Genomic DNA, 16441 nt, shown 5'->3' with positions numbered 1-16441 from the left:
GCTGCCCAAATACATTTAAAACACACATTCTGGAGTAACCAGGTCACTGCGGTGCATGAAAATGTGTTTTATGATGTCCTGCTTTAACCTGGTTTCTAGTTTCTAGTGGGCACATACACATCCTCAGTATTTTGGTACATGAGAGGCAAGATGGGGCTTAAGCTCTCGTCACAAAATACTTCCTTTTCTTCTGTACTATTTCAACCAACTATTACGACTTAATGCTGAATTTGAAAGAGGGTGACATCAAAGGGTTGACTTAATGCTGTTGTAAAACTGCAAACAAATAGAAAAGGAAGAAGATAAAAGCTGGCTGGTAACTACTCTAGTTCAGGCTTGCAAGTAGAATGAAAGACGCTGGTTTTTGCATACAAAGTGGCAAGTCAGCAGAAAACTGTATGCAGTGCAATGGCATACTGATGCCTCTCTTCTACATGTTGAAACAAAACCCAGAGGTCCACACACACACACACACACACACACTGAAGTTAAATGCACTTTTCAAAAATGTGATGGCTCATACAATGCACAGACATCAGTAGATGCCGGTGGTTGTCTCTGAAAAACGTACTGAACAGAAATGCATGCAAAAATCCAAACTGAATCCCGTATTGTTGTGAAACAGTAGCAACCAGCGTGTTATCTTTAACTGTGGCATCTGTTATTGAATGTGGTTTTGGAAGCACACAGCTGTCAGGCAGTCCTTACTGAAGCATGGCAAGACTAAAGACATCTGATCTATCTCTCCACCAGTTTATCTGTTTATTCCTCTTTAATTAATTGCAGGAGGCAACAGACAAATCACTCAGTAGTATGCCATTTCATTCGGGTCTCGCTCCATCTATCCAAGCAGATGAAATGATGGGCATTAGATAGGTACTCTTGTCCATTTTTGTTGAGCAAACCAGTGTGTCACTGGGAGCATAACAGTAAAAGTGTATAGCCAAAATAATTTTAATTAAATTATAGCACAGGAAAAACATAACATAAGATTGCAGTAATATAAAAGAAAATGTATTTTTAAGTTATTTCTGCTTCAGACAGTGAACACACAAATTTTAGGTCTTTGAAAACCAAATCAACCTGTCGGAGAAAACATTTCTGACCCTTTCCAACAAGACGGAATCTGTGCAGGAGTGGACACAGTAAAAAGGAACACCTAATCCTGTACAGCCACAGCTCAAAGTAAAACCTCGAAAAATTCCACAGTTGAAACACCTCTCTGATGCAGTCTCATTAAAATTACATTTATTGCGGCACTAATGTATGCTTCTGTTATTGCGCGTATGTAATAGAGAGAATTCATGGATCTAAGGGCTGCATTTGTTTACAAAAACATGAAATTCTGCAGAAATTGTCGACTAATTTTAGCTGTCTGCTACTATTTCCAAACATTTTTTCCATCCTGTCGACTCCCACTAAACAAGTACTGGTAAACCACAAGTGGTTTACCATTACTTAATTTATCACTTTTTACCTTAACCCTTTTTTCTCTTTACTCACAGTGCTTATATCAACAAAAGCCGATAATATGTACTTGTATGTACCGTATGTGGAACCACATCTGTGCCATAGAAAACTGCACCAAATTCTTGGTCGATCAAAAGAGTTCTTGGTCAAAACACTTTCCTAAGCACTGCTGTGTGAGAGTATAAAAACAGAGAGGGAACATTTTGGCCTCGGAAAGATCCCAAGACACACACGAGAAGAACTAAATGCTAAAAAGTATTTCCCCTGTTTGAAGAACTACATCCTTTCTTGACTCCTGCCACACAAACAAGTCCATCTCTCACACTGTATCAATTGCTTTCGCTGTTTTTCTCATACTCTCCGTCTAATACACACAGACACATGCACGCTCAGCTAAAGATAGTCCTAGCCACGGTTTAAAAGGGTGATTACGTTAGCCTCAAGATCTGCAGGGTGTGTGCGTGGCCAAACATCTGGGAAACAGCTGGTAGTTGAAGTGAGGACTACTGCCTGGGTAATGCTGTTTTTTTTTTATTGTTCTGCAGTCCCTGACTTCTCCGAGTCGGCCCACCCTATAATTAAACGACAATACTAATGACGGTGAGAGAAATTATGGCTTCTTGGAGCTAGAACGTTGACAGTCAAGACACAGTATAGCCTGTAGATAATTTAAGACACTTAAATCGGTTATCATAGCCTCGTGTGTGCTGTATCTGTTAATGTGGCTCCTCCTCCACACTAGAGTTATGAATGAAAAAAATTCTAAGAAGTTATTAAGTCTCGTGTAGGCAATTTGCCAGAGTGAGTGTGACAGAAAAACAACTCGGGGTCCTTTTCAAACTTGACTCTGACATTTAAAACTGCCAGAGCATTTATGAAGTAAAACGGATGAGTGAAAGGGACACAGGCCTTTGCAAACCCTTGTTGTTTGATTGACGTGAGCGACGTCACGATGATCGAGTGTGATTGTGCGGCAGGCTGACTGGTCTGCTCCACAGATCTTGTGGCTCATTACAGTCTCATTATGATGTCTATTTCTTCTTATTAAACTTTTTTAGACTGAGCATCTACTTTGACAGTAGGACCAGATTTAATTCCTACTACAGCAGAAGTTAAAGGCACATCTGCTGTGGATTGAAAGTAGTTACATATTCTGGTCTAATCTTATTGCATCTTTGTCGCTAGACTTTTTAACTACACAATAGCCTCTGCTGCTGTTGCCTCACTGCAGCCATTGTCATCTCTTGGGTGCAAAAGATAACACAGATTCACTATTTCAAGTACAGCCACAAAATGTTTTGATCTTACTTGGTTAGAATACAATTTTAGCTTTTGAGCTTCACTCAAAGTGAATTTCCTGACACCCTCTTCTAGTTGTTTCCTTAGGAGATAGATCAACAATTTAAACTGTACACAGGATGACAAGCAAATGCTTGGTCTACACTTTCACATTTTCATCTTCAGATTAATTTTTCTTTGGTGTTTCCTTTTAGTCGGTCGAGTAAAAGAACAGTTTCTAGTCAGCAGATCTCACTATGATTTAACTTACACTGCATTTTGTGAGATTTGACTCAACACAGATACTCTTGATAGTTAATGTTGCTTTGAAGTTAACATACCTCTTGCCCCAAACATTTCCTGTTTGAAAGGAAATGTATGTGGTTGTTGACAATACTAGACCAATCCCGCGGCATATGGGACAGGTTTGCGGTATCTCTAGCTCAACCAAAGCACAGAGTGCAGAGTAGTCCTTCACATCAGCACAAACAATATTAATCATCAGCTGGCTTATTCACAGCTGCCAACAAATCATCAGGATATATTGGGTAGAACGTCGATACACCAGCATGCATTTAGCATCTCAATTGTTTCAAACAGCAGACAAGGTACAAAATAAAACCCTAACCAACATTAACTTTTAATACTTTGTACCAGTCAGGAGTCAGAACCAAACTCTGTGTTAGTGGAACCCAGGAAGTGTGTGTGCCCTGGTATTTTTAACTCCTGCACCTGCTCCCTGTTGTATTTGGCTGGGTGGGCCTGGGATCAGGGCCTGACTTGCTGCTTTCCCAGACACATTCACAGCATTCATTCATGTGTACTTTGGCCTCACGAGGGATGAAAAGAAGGACTGACAGAGAGGGAGAAGATAGAGAGAGAGAGAGAGAGAGAGAGAGAGAGAGAGAGAGAGTGGCAGAGACACTAAGAGGCCAAGAGGTTATCCTGGTAATATTATCTGATAAATGACGTTATGTCTTCACTACTGACTGTCATTTCTTTATGGACATAAACTGGCAGTTTAAACATTTACAACAAATGACAACATTTGAGACATATGAATATAGGTCCCATACCTCCTTTCTCTTGGGAAAGATAATATTTCTGCCCCTTTACCCAATACAGCATGTTCAGCAGAATGGCTTCAAGGACAAATGGTGGTGTTTTGGGAGAAACATGTACTGCCTTCTGCCACACACAACAGCATTTTGCGTCCTTGACAGTATTTCTTGGCTGCGTTTGCAAAAAGATGTAAGATTATCTAGGCTAAGGTCTATGATGAAACTTGAAATAAAAAGGGAGTACAATAAATTGCATTATACTGACGTCTCTATACAACTTTGTAATGTTCTCAACTGCAAACACTATATCCTAAGCAGCACACACAGTCCACACACTTGTAAGCAAACACAAAGCAGTGGGTTTTTCCAGTAGACGCTAATGATTTTAATGAATTGATTCTCTGTGTGCGGCTTGTTTTAATGCCGCCTGCTCCTGTTCTGGGTCTTGGCTGACGTCCTATGCGTCGCTGATCACATGACCTTTGGAACCTGACAGTTATCTGCTGACTCTGCCACATGTCTTCTGTGAGGTTACTCAACAAGACGCTTCCTTCACACAGTTAGCTTAGCTGCAGAGTTAAGTATAACAATCATGAGTAATGGTGCCAAGAACAGAAGATGTCAGAGGTTGATGTACCTTGAAGTTAAGTTGCCCTTAATTTTGTGAAGGTGGAGTACGGTACTTTTCATTGTCTCTCTCAGTTATTCTCTATCAAGGCAGCAACGCTGGAGAGAACAGTGTGCCGCTTTTGTTTTAGGTGTACACTGAAACTAGATGATAATCATCACATATTCTAGGGCGTGACACCTCAAGCAACATCTGACTAGCTAAATTAGTGCTTCCATCAAATACTGACACTCATAAGCTTTCTGGTTACTTACATAAGCATCCTAAGATAAACAGCCTGATTCCACTGCCATTGCACAGTCATCTTTGTCTCAACATGACACAGCGGATGCGGCATCTGTCTGTTCCTTCTCTGAACTCACAGGGCTCTCCCGGGGATTACACTTGCAAAGAATGATTAACAGTATATCCTGAAAATAAATGCCAAAATAACTCCGTAAATCCAGCCTTGATGTACTCTGCTGGCTTCACTTACGCCATAATACTTGCAAATTATTCTTAGCTCGGCTCTCGACCTCAGTGTAACCTCTGTTGTAAATACTGGACACAACAAGTCAAGACAAGACAGTGCAGTTGTCAGTGTATGCCGTGGGTAGAACTGTTTTATGCTTCAAAGAAATGTAGATATGTTGATTTCCTGCCAACATTGACAGCTGACACACATGTGTAAACCTAATCATAAACATACTACTTAAATTTTATATTACAGATTTTCACAGAACTGACCTGAAATAGAAATGATGATCCAAATTAAAGCGTGACAGTGGAGGAAAGGTCTAGCTGAACTAACGTCAATAGGCTTGTGTGGGCTCAAATACAGAAACATGTTGGCGAGAACATCTCATCTCCATGGAAATGAGCATGAATTTTTAAAAAATCATGTCTTTTCAGCTTTGTGGGATGATAATTTGCATATTTTTTTGGTTGTGGTGGGTTCTTTACCAAAGGCACGGATATAATGACAATATTTCATGCTTGTTTAAGCAGCAACAAACAGATATGTTCCTTCCCCCATCAGGTTCACCATTCGGGTAAATTTGTATTGATTCGCAAAACACACAAAAAAATGAGGCCCTCTCCATTTCCCAAAAAAGCTGAGGCAGCTAGATCTTTTAGAGGGCTGTGATTTGTTCCCAGTCTAGATCTCAACCACAAGCCTGACCGTTAACAATGAGGTCAGGGTTCAAGGGCAAAAGTGATCAATGCCCACCTTTTAACCAATCTATATATCAAAGATGTTCTCTGGCTGCTTTGATAGCACAGTTAATACATTCAAGCTGATATGTAAATTCCAGTGATCAATAAAACATAGAACAACCTGTTGAGTTGCTGTTTCACTCTGAGTTGATTATCTGAGTCAGAGAGTACAGTGATTAACAGAGGACAAAGTAAAACAGTACTGTGGGTAGGGAGCAAAGTGTAACTGAAACCGTCAAATATTTTCAACTCAAAATGTTTAAGGCCAGTCTGTTCTGTGACTCTTATTGATTTATCTACTACAGACAAAATACTGTCATCTGGCAACTGCAGGAGGCTACTGTTGGATCTAACTGGTAGTAACTTTAACAGCCGGAAGTGTACTTTCAAATATTGCAGTAGTGATTTAAAGCACCATTTAAAAAAATCTTTTGTAAGGGGCCTCCTCACTCAAGCATTGGTATACCCAGAGCTACTTACGGCCTTCAGTAAGACGTACACATGAAATGATGTAGCCACACAATGGTGCGTAAACAGATCTAATGTACCTTGTGTTTATGAAACTGAGACCAGAAACTGACTAAAATGATCATTCATGCTGAATCAGTTTCAATTTTCACATCTTTTTCCATTAAAATAGTTAATTTCCTATGTTCTGTATTACCTTTATGACCATTTTACAATATAAAAATGCCAACTTCATACTAATGTCACACTGTTACAAACCGTTGAAGTTGTAACATGATGTAGGGAGCTCAACGACTGTGTTTCAGTTCCGTTCTCACTGTCACCGAAACACCTCCCTATCTACCTAACTAACTATCCGGAGCTCAACAAAATGAAAAAAATAGGACAAAATCCACTGTTTAGAAAACTGCAGCCACATTTAATTTTAATCTACAGCATTTGTCACACTCGCTCTACTGTCATACGCTGGAGCTGCTTTTATATAATAAAAGGATCATATTGTTAATGATCTACCCGCTGACTGAAACTGTACATGCCCTAAATCAAAGTGGCAGCAAAATGATGAGAAGTGATTACTGTTACAAACATGCAACAGACAGAGAAGACAATGAGAAAGGAAGTGAAAGAGAGATTTTGGTTTGAGACAGTTGGTTAGGTGTGTTAAATAAAGTGCAACACCTGAGACAGACGCGGTTTGTTATGCAACTGCTTTCATTTCAAATCGTGCCAGGGGTGGTGACTGGTTTGAAGACTGTGAGAACTCTGGCAGGTCATGAAGTTGTTTCACCAACAGTGTGTGTATTACAAAGACAATGGCATTTTCACTTTTGTTAGACATGGTCATAAACTCCCTGCCCCCTTCCAGAAATGGCGGTTTCAGCTCAGTTCACCTCAGTTGAACAAGAACATCCTAAGAATGAGTCCAGTACATTAAAGTAAATATTTGATCCATCATTAATATAATCCCCCCCCCAACTGGGAAAAGGGAATTAAAATATTGGACATCTGATAAAAACTCAGATAATGTTAAGAATCATTTAATATTTACTTATTACAAATACATGAAACAAAATCATTTTTTGTTGATTTCTCATTGATTTACAATAATATGATGTTGAATTTCTATTCAATTTTTAACATTTGAGAATAGAATTTTATTAGTACTACATACAGTGATAGTGTTAGTGTTTTGTACTAATAGGAAAAAAGATACAAGATGTGGGCTGATGGACATCAGTCATAATGCAAATATGATATGAGATTGAGAAGTATGTACTTACCGCCACAGCTATCATGGAGTCGTCTGGTTTCCATTCTGCCTTCTGGTAGAAGCCAAACTGGGCCGCCGCCTTCGCAGACTCGATATAGCTGACTATCAAAACACTGGGCTGTGGGTGGGGAATAAGGATATAGGAAAAAAAATAAGCGTTTCAAACATCCTGTGGGTCACAGACATCTGACTGCCAGATATTACAACACTGGAAATCTATTGTATGTTACCAATGAGGAGGAAACAGGTAAATTGTAAACATTTCAGTCTTATTAGAAACTACATTTGAGCTCCAAATGAAAATGGTATAGCACTTGTGTCATGTTGGAAAAGAGAACTCCATCGATTTAGAATTGCAGACCTTTAATAGCCATTGTTAGATTTACAATGGACAGTTCTTAAAAAGGATCGAAATCGATGCAGCAGACCCACACACAATGTCTTTTTTAGTCCATGCATTCTTCTTCCTGGCGCCTACATTACCCACAATGCAACTACACCGCCAACAGTTTGGTCAAAGACTCCGGTGTTATGCTTGTAGCCTCGAGTCACTAGCCTCAAACAGACATGAGGAGCGTGACCTCACTTCTTCACCACTCCACACGCAGATATTTTCATTTTCAAACTTGTCTTCAGCCCCAACTGATGTCACCCAATTTATCAGATTTCACCCCCTGGAGTCACAAAATGCTTTATACAACTTTTTTCACATATGTGCTAGTATTCCCCAATACCTGTAAACAGACTTTGATGAGTCAAATCAGTGGAATTCTCCTTTAATAAAATGCCTACATGCTTGCTGTGTGATAACCACAGGTCCATCAACAAATAGTATAACGTTGGATCTGAATAACAGATTTGGGATCTGAGTTTAAGTGTGACATATGACAACAGCTTCAATAATCCAGCTGCTTGTGAAAAAAGTTGCAAGGGTGCAATGTGCCTTTAATTGCTCAAATAACAACTGCTGGGGCTATCTGAAAGTAACTACACAAACTCTGGACACAGCAACACTCCACCATCAAAAAAAAATCTCTTCAGATGACTCATTTTTTTTAAACAAATAGAAAAAGTGGCCATAGAAAGAGCATGTTAATGTGCAGGTAGGTGATGTGTTGTCATTTCATTGCCTCACATATTAATTCTTTGGCAAAGAAGAAATACAGATAAAATTCGGTCCCTAAAGGATGGGATGACTGCTGCTAAATTGCAAATCCTTACCATGTGAGGCCTATTTAGAAAAATATCTTCTGACCAGCAAACAAAAGCATGTTTTGTAAAAAATTTTTGCAAACATTGCTGTGAAAAATTGTGACCATTACTAGTAAGCAAAATGGAAAATGATGAGCAGTCTGCTGGGTTCTGATTCCAAAATTGGACTTTAAAATTGTGTCCAAGTGTTCAGGGTGTTGTTTGTACCATGCAACACAGACAGATAAACAGGCAGATACACATACAAACTTTGCCTGAGGCTGTTGCCCTGACTTTGCCTCTACCCCTGAATCACTAAGGCAGATATTTGTCTGCATCACAGAACTATCATCACCACCAGTTCATTCCAATGCCCTGATTTGACACTGAGTTTAAGCTACTTCAGGCCTGCGTTATTCTCTATTTATTCAGGTTTATCCAAGCTGCTACACTGAGGATTGCTGCCAAACTGTATTTTGTTTTGTATTAATACAATGACTATAAAGAATCTATCTATCTCATACTGTCTGTTTCTATTCACCACTAACAACACTTGCATGAAGTATTGAGCAATATGATTTATAAAGGTGCAACTCAGTGGTGGATCTAGAAAAGTTTACATTGGGTGGCAAGAGGTTTTGGCAGGGTGGCATGGGAGGCCTGTGGGTGGCAGTCCGCACATAATTGTACACTACTTCTGCAAGTAAATGCCGACGGAAATCAGCCAGTAACTATTTTACGAAGTATATGATTGTACTAGAGAGAGAGAGAGAGAGAGAGAGAGAGAGAGAGAGAGAGAGAGAGAGAGAGAGAGAGAGAGAGAGAGAGAGAGAGAGAGAGAGAGAGAGAGAGAGAGAGAGAAAACATGCCATGAAACTGTCGCAACAATGGGGTAATGTGTCTCTCAGTCTTTATCTCTCCTTCAGTCTCTCTTTCTGTCCCGCTCTGATTCTTCTTCTGTCTCATCTTTCTCATTCTGTTCTTCTCTCTCTCTCTCCTTTTGTAGCCCTCTATCTCTCCTTCAAATCTCTCCTGTCTCGCACTCTGCTCTCCTTCTCCGTCTCTCTCTATTTCTCCCTCCTGTCATTTTTTGTCCCTCCTTTTCAGTTTTTAATCAGAGGGCCAATCGCACTGCACTGACCTACAGTAGTTGAGATATGAAAGGATCTCTTGGTCCAAATCTGTGTATTATATTGTAGAAGCATGTGGCTAATACAGAAAGCTACAATCACACAAATAATCAATAAATAGTAAGTGATATTTGGATCATGGCTAAATATATTTCCTGTCTGACAGATTGGGTGTTAGAGGAAGGACAATTTTAGAATATTTATATATTTGAAATGTAATCAAATTATTATAATCAATTTGATTTATAGATTTTCTTGCTTATTTCGGTGCATTATTTTACAGTTGAAGAGAAGCACTGGTAATGAGGTCAAACCCAAAACCTCAATACCTTGCAAAGCCTCACTCATGAGTCACTGACGTTATTCAACAAGCAGTGGAAACCCCCTGCAGAGATTTTATTATTCATTCATGGTATGAGGCTGGAGTAATGCACTTTTGACAAGACTGAAGATGAATTAATCCTGAGTCATCCTACAAATGTACAGTAACTTGTCTTATTTCTCAGTATTGCCAGATTGGTAAACATGTTTTTTTATCTTATGGTGCTACTGTTCCTATTAGAGAACACAGCATAATAATTTGGAAACCAAACTATCAAAATGCTGGTTGAGTATCTTTTTAAGTAAGGCAGCATAATCCTGTTTTCTGTGAGAGAAGCAACAGTCCTTGACATTACAGGTAAACAGGATACAGCACGCTGAATGGCTATAGCAACTATATAGCAACTAAGACAGGAAAATATCTCATGTAATTCGAGCCATGCAACATTAGACCTACTATCACTGTAATGAGAGAGTAGGGTCTTAAATATTTCTACCCTGCAGCGTCCTTTCCGTGCAATTAAAACTTAATAATGCCAATGATACCTGCACTGGTGAAGCTTGCTCAGTGGGAAACAGACATGGAGCATCTCTCCTTGTTAGGAGTTGCAATAACATCAGATCACAAACAATTAGAAGGAACTCAGGTGGTGCTCTGTAAGTTAAAGCAAAGATCACACTAGAGGTAGATTATATTTACATTTGGGAGCTTAGTGGGGATCGGGCAGTGCATGCAAAAATTTACATAATCTGTTCTGCAGTCTGTGAGTCCATCTATGTCCTCCCCACTGGCATTACAGAGAACATCCCAGACTGTCACCACAAATTAGCCCTGGAGAGTCTCCTCTGCTTCCTGTGACCACCTCCGCACAGTTCTGGTGATCACTGGTTGCTGCCAGACTGCAGATTTATAGAGGGGTTTAAGGTAGACCAGGTTGTGATCTGATCTGCCCAGGGGGAGGGAGAGCTATGGAGCTGTATGTTTCCTTAACATTAGCATACAGCAGGTCCAGTGTTTTGTTTGGAGCAACATATAGCTGGCATATAGTTTAATCTGTAAGTATTAGGACAGTTTTGTTTAGCCTGTGTACTCTATATGAGGTTTAAGTGCTGATTTTCACCTTTAATTTGATGTTTTGACCATTTACATCTGATTAACTTTTAGAAACTGCTGTTGTTGGTATTATACAAGCCCTCCAAGGGTAAAAAGATGGGTCTTGCAATACAGAAATGAACACCTACAAACCCAAAGCTAGTACTTATACTGAACCTTATACTCACTGGTTCAGTTGGTGTCCAGTGGTCTGAAGTAATCAGTATAAATAAACTTAAAAATCTCCTTTGTAAAAAAGGGTTTGTTTGTGTCATTTCACATTCAAGAAATAAAATAATATCAGAATGCAGAGTGTGATGCTTCACTTTAACTGGGCAATACACATGTCCCTTATTGACTAATAAAATAAAAAGCTAAACAATTTTACACCCCAGCTGCAATTTGCATACAGAAAAAAAAATCCTGAAGTATTGTACCTAAGCTTGAATCCATATCCCAAATAAACAAGCAGCACATACACTGTTTTAACTGAGCTCAAGACTGAAATGCTTTGTAGGGTAGTAGTGACTTGAGTTCATGTAGTTCCCCTGCATTGCCATTTCCCATGCTCCACCACAACTACATGAAGTCAGTCAGTGTAACTGAAGAAATCCCAGAGCACAAAGGATTACACAAGCACACAACTATGTGCTACCATACATGTGCTTACACACACACACAACTCTGCCGATTTTCACAGACACACAGAGTCAACTACAGCGCTATTATGGAAAAATAGCGCCACCACACTTACACGCTCCATCCCTCTTTCCTAAAGATCCTGAGCAGTATCTCTCCTCCCATACAGCTATGGCAGGCTGCCAGAACAGAACGACTACAAGGCTAAGCTACTGTGCTACACGGATTAGTAATAGTGCCTCGACTGAACTAGCCAGGCTCAGGCTGCGATGGCCGAGGTTCAGGACTAATGGGATTAAAGAGAAAAGACCTGGTGGAAAAATGATGGCTAAGATCAACGGGGACAAGAAAGCAAGAAAGGCAAATAACAGATTTACAATATTGGGATAACCCATAACCCACACTATATCTAATTTCATATTGATATATAGTCAAGTTTGTCACATGTGTTTGCTTTAAGAAATGTATTTCAATGTTTTTGAAAACACAATACTTAAGAAAACTGTGAACAAATCCCTCCGCTACAGAGTGAACTCAAATGAAATAATGGATATTACAGATGTGAAAGGTGCATGTCAAGAGAAAGGAGTTGCTCCAATTGACATTCCTGAGAGGATCCTTTTCCTTGACGCCCTTAACAACTGTTGCAGGAACTACCCTGTTTTATTGTGTCCGAACTGCAGGAACTGGGTTCTCAGGAGGGACTTTTTTTTAGCTCCAACATCAGGGTAGGTACTCTCCCAGCGCAAGAGGAACCTTAAGTGACGTAAGTGTACAGTGATTGGTGCGCAGACGTAAGTGTATGTTGATTGGTTGAACACATGAGCCAATGCAGCGCTGATGCAGCACCAGAAACCGCCATTTTTAAAAGCCTGTGTAAACAACAGCTCTTAACGTTAGCGTTTTGCTTTAATCAATGAAACAAAACAAGTCTCCTTTCTAACTCCATTATTAACATGAAACCAACGACATACAACAAACACAGAGCTCCGATCACGGTGTTATTGTAACTGTTGAAGTTGTATCTCGCACAGAAATGACGTGGGTACACCAACCACTGGCTTGTGTCACTTCAGCATTCCTATTGGTGGTGTGAATGCAAACAGAAAGGTATGTAGTTATTGGGGGAGCTCCTCAATGGGTAGTTCCTCTCAGGGAGTCCCCTGAACTGTTTGGTCCAAAAGCACCTATTGATACTGACAAGCAAAGTTCTTAAGGAAGAGGGGAAGGAAAGCATGGTCACACCCTGAGAGGTTCTCAGGAAATAAACAGTGACCCTGATCCATTGTTGCTGCAACCCAATAACATACAAGTTATGTGGAACACAGACTGTCATAAACAATGTGCTCAGCTGCAGATTATCAAATCAAATGGCCTCTCTCCATATCAGCATAACAAATCTGATGTATTCAAACAAATGAGTGAGGAGTATATATCAGTGCAGCCAGTTCCCAGCCTTGTATTTGGAATTTTTAAGGAGTTTTCTACTACAGCAGATGCTGGTGGGCTGTAACCAAACATTTTACCAGACTTTCTGCATTTCATCAGATGTTTCATCTGATTACTTGACTAGGTTCAAGGGTTCCCTAGTAACAGACATACGGCAAGACAACCACACTGGCAGATAACATAATTTGTATGGAGGTTCAAACAGTTTGTGAGAAAAAAATACATATGAACAATGTTGAAAATAGGAACTCATCTGTTGTAGCTGCCACTGTCTCGCACCCAGGTCAGTTGACAGTCTGTCTCCTACTACTGACTACAACATCAAGTCAAAATTCACATTCACACCATTTCTCTGTAATGGGTTGTATCGCACCACTTTCTACAGTGTATAGAGTTTGTCTTCACCGTAGGCATTTTTTTAGGTTTCCTACAACTTGCTAATTTTTTCCCCCAAAATATTGCTCCCTCCTACATCTCCCTTGATATTCATCTCCCTTTTCTTTCACTTTTTTTTTTACTTGCATCTCTCTTGAAGAAGTGACTGCCAGTATAGCATTAATCTTGAAACTGCTGATCTACCGTTTTGCTATTCATTTCTGTACATTTAACCCTGAGGTCAAACCTTCTACCCTCAGCATAAATTACAGGTTTTTAAGATTTCCCCAAACCTAACACCAAAAGCCACTTGGCTCTACACCAGCAAGTTCAGGAGCCATAATGTAATCAATTTGGCCAGCCAACAATGAGTGTTCTGGACAAGACAGTTCCTAGCAGGGTTCAAGATTTAGTTAAGGAACCAGTTTCAGAAGAGGCCCCTTTCTGAAGAAAAAGTCATGAATCAGTTAAATTCATGACTAAGGTCTTGGCTCAAGATAACCTGTGAAAAGCCAAGATAAAAATCACCCTCTTGTTGAAAAGACTGCCATAATAAGCAGAAAAAGAGAAGAGCAAATCAACACTGGCCTTCAACCACACAGAGGCCACTTAGAGGAAAATATAATCCATCAGAACACAAGATACTAAGAACATGCGATATTGTTTCTGCTTCTCAATTATTTTATAGAGCAAAATGGAAAATAAAGGTATCAATTAATGTGCTGACATGATTGTTTACATTGATTGTCTAATGCCGGAAGTCTAAAACCTCTTGAATTAATGTTGAGCTGCTGTCTGACAGAAAATACCACAACATGAATTTGCTTGGAACACTATAGGAAATCCCATGCTGATAATAACTTAAACTTTGAACTTCGTGGCGAAAACAGATTTGATTTTATTTTACCAAAAGTATTGAATGTACCTGAGAGACTCAACCTAATTAATAGCTGACATTGAGCATTCATCAGGTAGACTGCTCTACCTGCGTCTGAGAAGGTGAAAAGCCGCCAACACCTGAATAAAGGAGTTAAGGGGATGAATGACGACATTCAAATACAACATAAGGATGAATTGAGCTGCGATTTTATGACAAGCACACGTATGCGGATATACTGAAACTGTTGTGATGAGTAATGTCACCTGTCTATGTAATTTGTGTGTAGGTGGCACCGTTTGCCACCACCAAGGTGAATGCCTTCAGGTTGCTCATCACCACTGAGGACACTGCTGTAGCTCTACATGTTCATTAACGCTCCTTTTATTAAACAAGGAGAGCCAGATTGTCACACAGTTGAAGTGCATTAAAAAATAAAGCGATGGCATCTGTAGCTGATGAAGCACGGTTAACAGCGTTTAATGTGTACATGCCCCCGTCAGTTAAAATGTAAGTGGCACTGCACTCTCTGTTATTGTCGGGACAGCTGAGAATATGGGCTGCAGCTGGTTGACTTACCCGGCTGAACCAGATGCTGAGCTGCGTCTCTGAGAGCACGGCGAAGTAAAACCTCTGCGAGCTGGGCTGGATGTAGAAGGGCTCCTCTTCACTCCTTAGCGGACAAAGCAGCCTCCGGGGCCAGCCGGTGAGAAAATACATGACGGCCAACTCGCTCCGTCTCGACACTCCAGATAGTGTCGCAATGCCAGATCGTCTGTGCCCCTTATTCCTTTATAAAGTATTGTTTTTAATCCGAGTGGCTCATGGCCGGTTTCTTTCCGTGAAAATAAGAGTTTTAAATAGATATATGCAGCCCAGAGTTCACACTGGTGAAGCTATCAATCCATGAATGCCGTGGAGAAAAATCCAAGCAGCCGATGGAGCTACTCAGCTAGCCCGGGCTAACGCTGGCTTTTCCAACTTGAAGCTAATGAGCTGTCCAAGGCAACGACTGGCTAACCGACAACAAAAACAACCAAGCCCGCGGCGATACACACACAGCACTAAACTGCGTGCTGCGGCTGACAAAATGGGTCGATAAACTTTAACTACCGCCGCCGTTTCAGTTCTTACGGTGTCTGAACCAGCGGTGTTTAATAACGGTAAAGCGTCCAGCTCTCACTTCTCTGTGCCCCACCGACGCCATCTTTACAAGAGACTGTCCGACTCAAGGCTGATTGGCCACGACGGAGAAGTTTGCGTCGTGTTGACATCTGACGTCACCACTCCGTTATGTTGAAACGTGGTTGCGTTGCAGGCACGCACGGCTCGACGCTGACATCTGCTGGTGTACAAAGTACAATGAGTGTAGAAACACTGCAGAAAAAAATATACAGTGTACTCCATAAATGCAAACAGTTCAACTGCCCATGGATAAATGCTGCAATCTGCCATTCATCACTATAAAAAATTGTAGTCATTTGAATTTAAGAGGATTATAAAGAGCACCACTTTCCATACCAGGTGCACAACTGAATGAGCTACACCATCGTGTACACACATATGAATTAATATGAACTTATATTTGTTCCATGTAGAGCAAATTTATACTTACACTTTGTGTGTGCCTGTCTACATGTATTCAACATATTCTTTTTTCACTCAGCAAAGCATATTGAATATCTAATCAAATAAGCATTATATACATAAATATAACTATCATTACTGAATGTTCAGTTTTGTATATAATATAACATGATTTCCCCTGAACGTTATGTCACAAATACATCACACATACAAACAAGAAAAACACATACAAATTGAAGCACAACCTAATCAGGACGGCTTCCTGATGAAGACATAAGAGGAATTGGTGTGAGATCTACTTTATGAAAAGTCAAAGTCACATTGATATAATGATGAGACAGATGGAGAAAATAAAGATAAATGGCTGACATAAGAGGTTCTAGATGTTTACTCGGTATTAGGAATTG

At 40.1% G+C, this 16441-nt stretch overlaps 1 protein-coding gene across 2 annotated transcripts in view; it reads right to left on the bottom strand.

Annotated features, from left to right (window-relative positions):
* ric1 (RIC1 homolog, RAB6A GEF complex partner 1) overlaps nucleotides 1-15707 on the bottom strand; it is a 40056-nt gene extending 24349 nt beyond the window's left edge. The window contains exons 1-2 of one of the 2 annotated variants that reach the window (XM_044332861.1): nucleotides 15027-15707; nucleotides 7383-7490 (exon numbers count right to left, since the gene is read on the bottom strand). In XM_044332861.1, coding sequence (XP_044188796.1) covers nucleotides 7383-7490; nucleotides 15027-15167 — 249 coding nt within the window. In that variant the 5' untranslated portion in view covers nucleotides 15168-15707. The remainder of the gene's footprint in view (nucleotides 1-7382; nucleotides 7491-15026) is intronic. The other variant, XM_044332860.1, reaches the window with a different exon arrangement.
* Nucleotides 15708-16441: the final 734 nt, after the last annotated feature.

This window comes from Thunnus albacares, chromosome 18 (assembly GCF_914725855.1).
Source record: "Thunnus albacares chromosome 18, fThuAlb1.1, whole genome shotgun sequence".
NCBI lineage: Eukaryota > Metazoa > Chordata > Actinopteri > Scombriformes > Scombridae > Thunnus > Thunnus albacares.
Note: the sequence above shows the minus strand (reverse complement) of the source record. Positions and strands in the feature narration are given on the sequence as shown.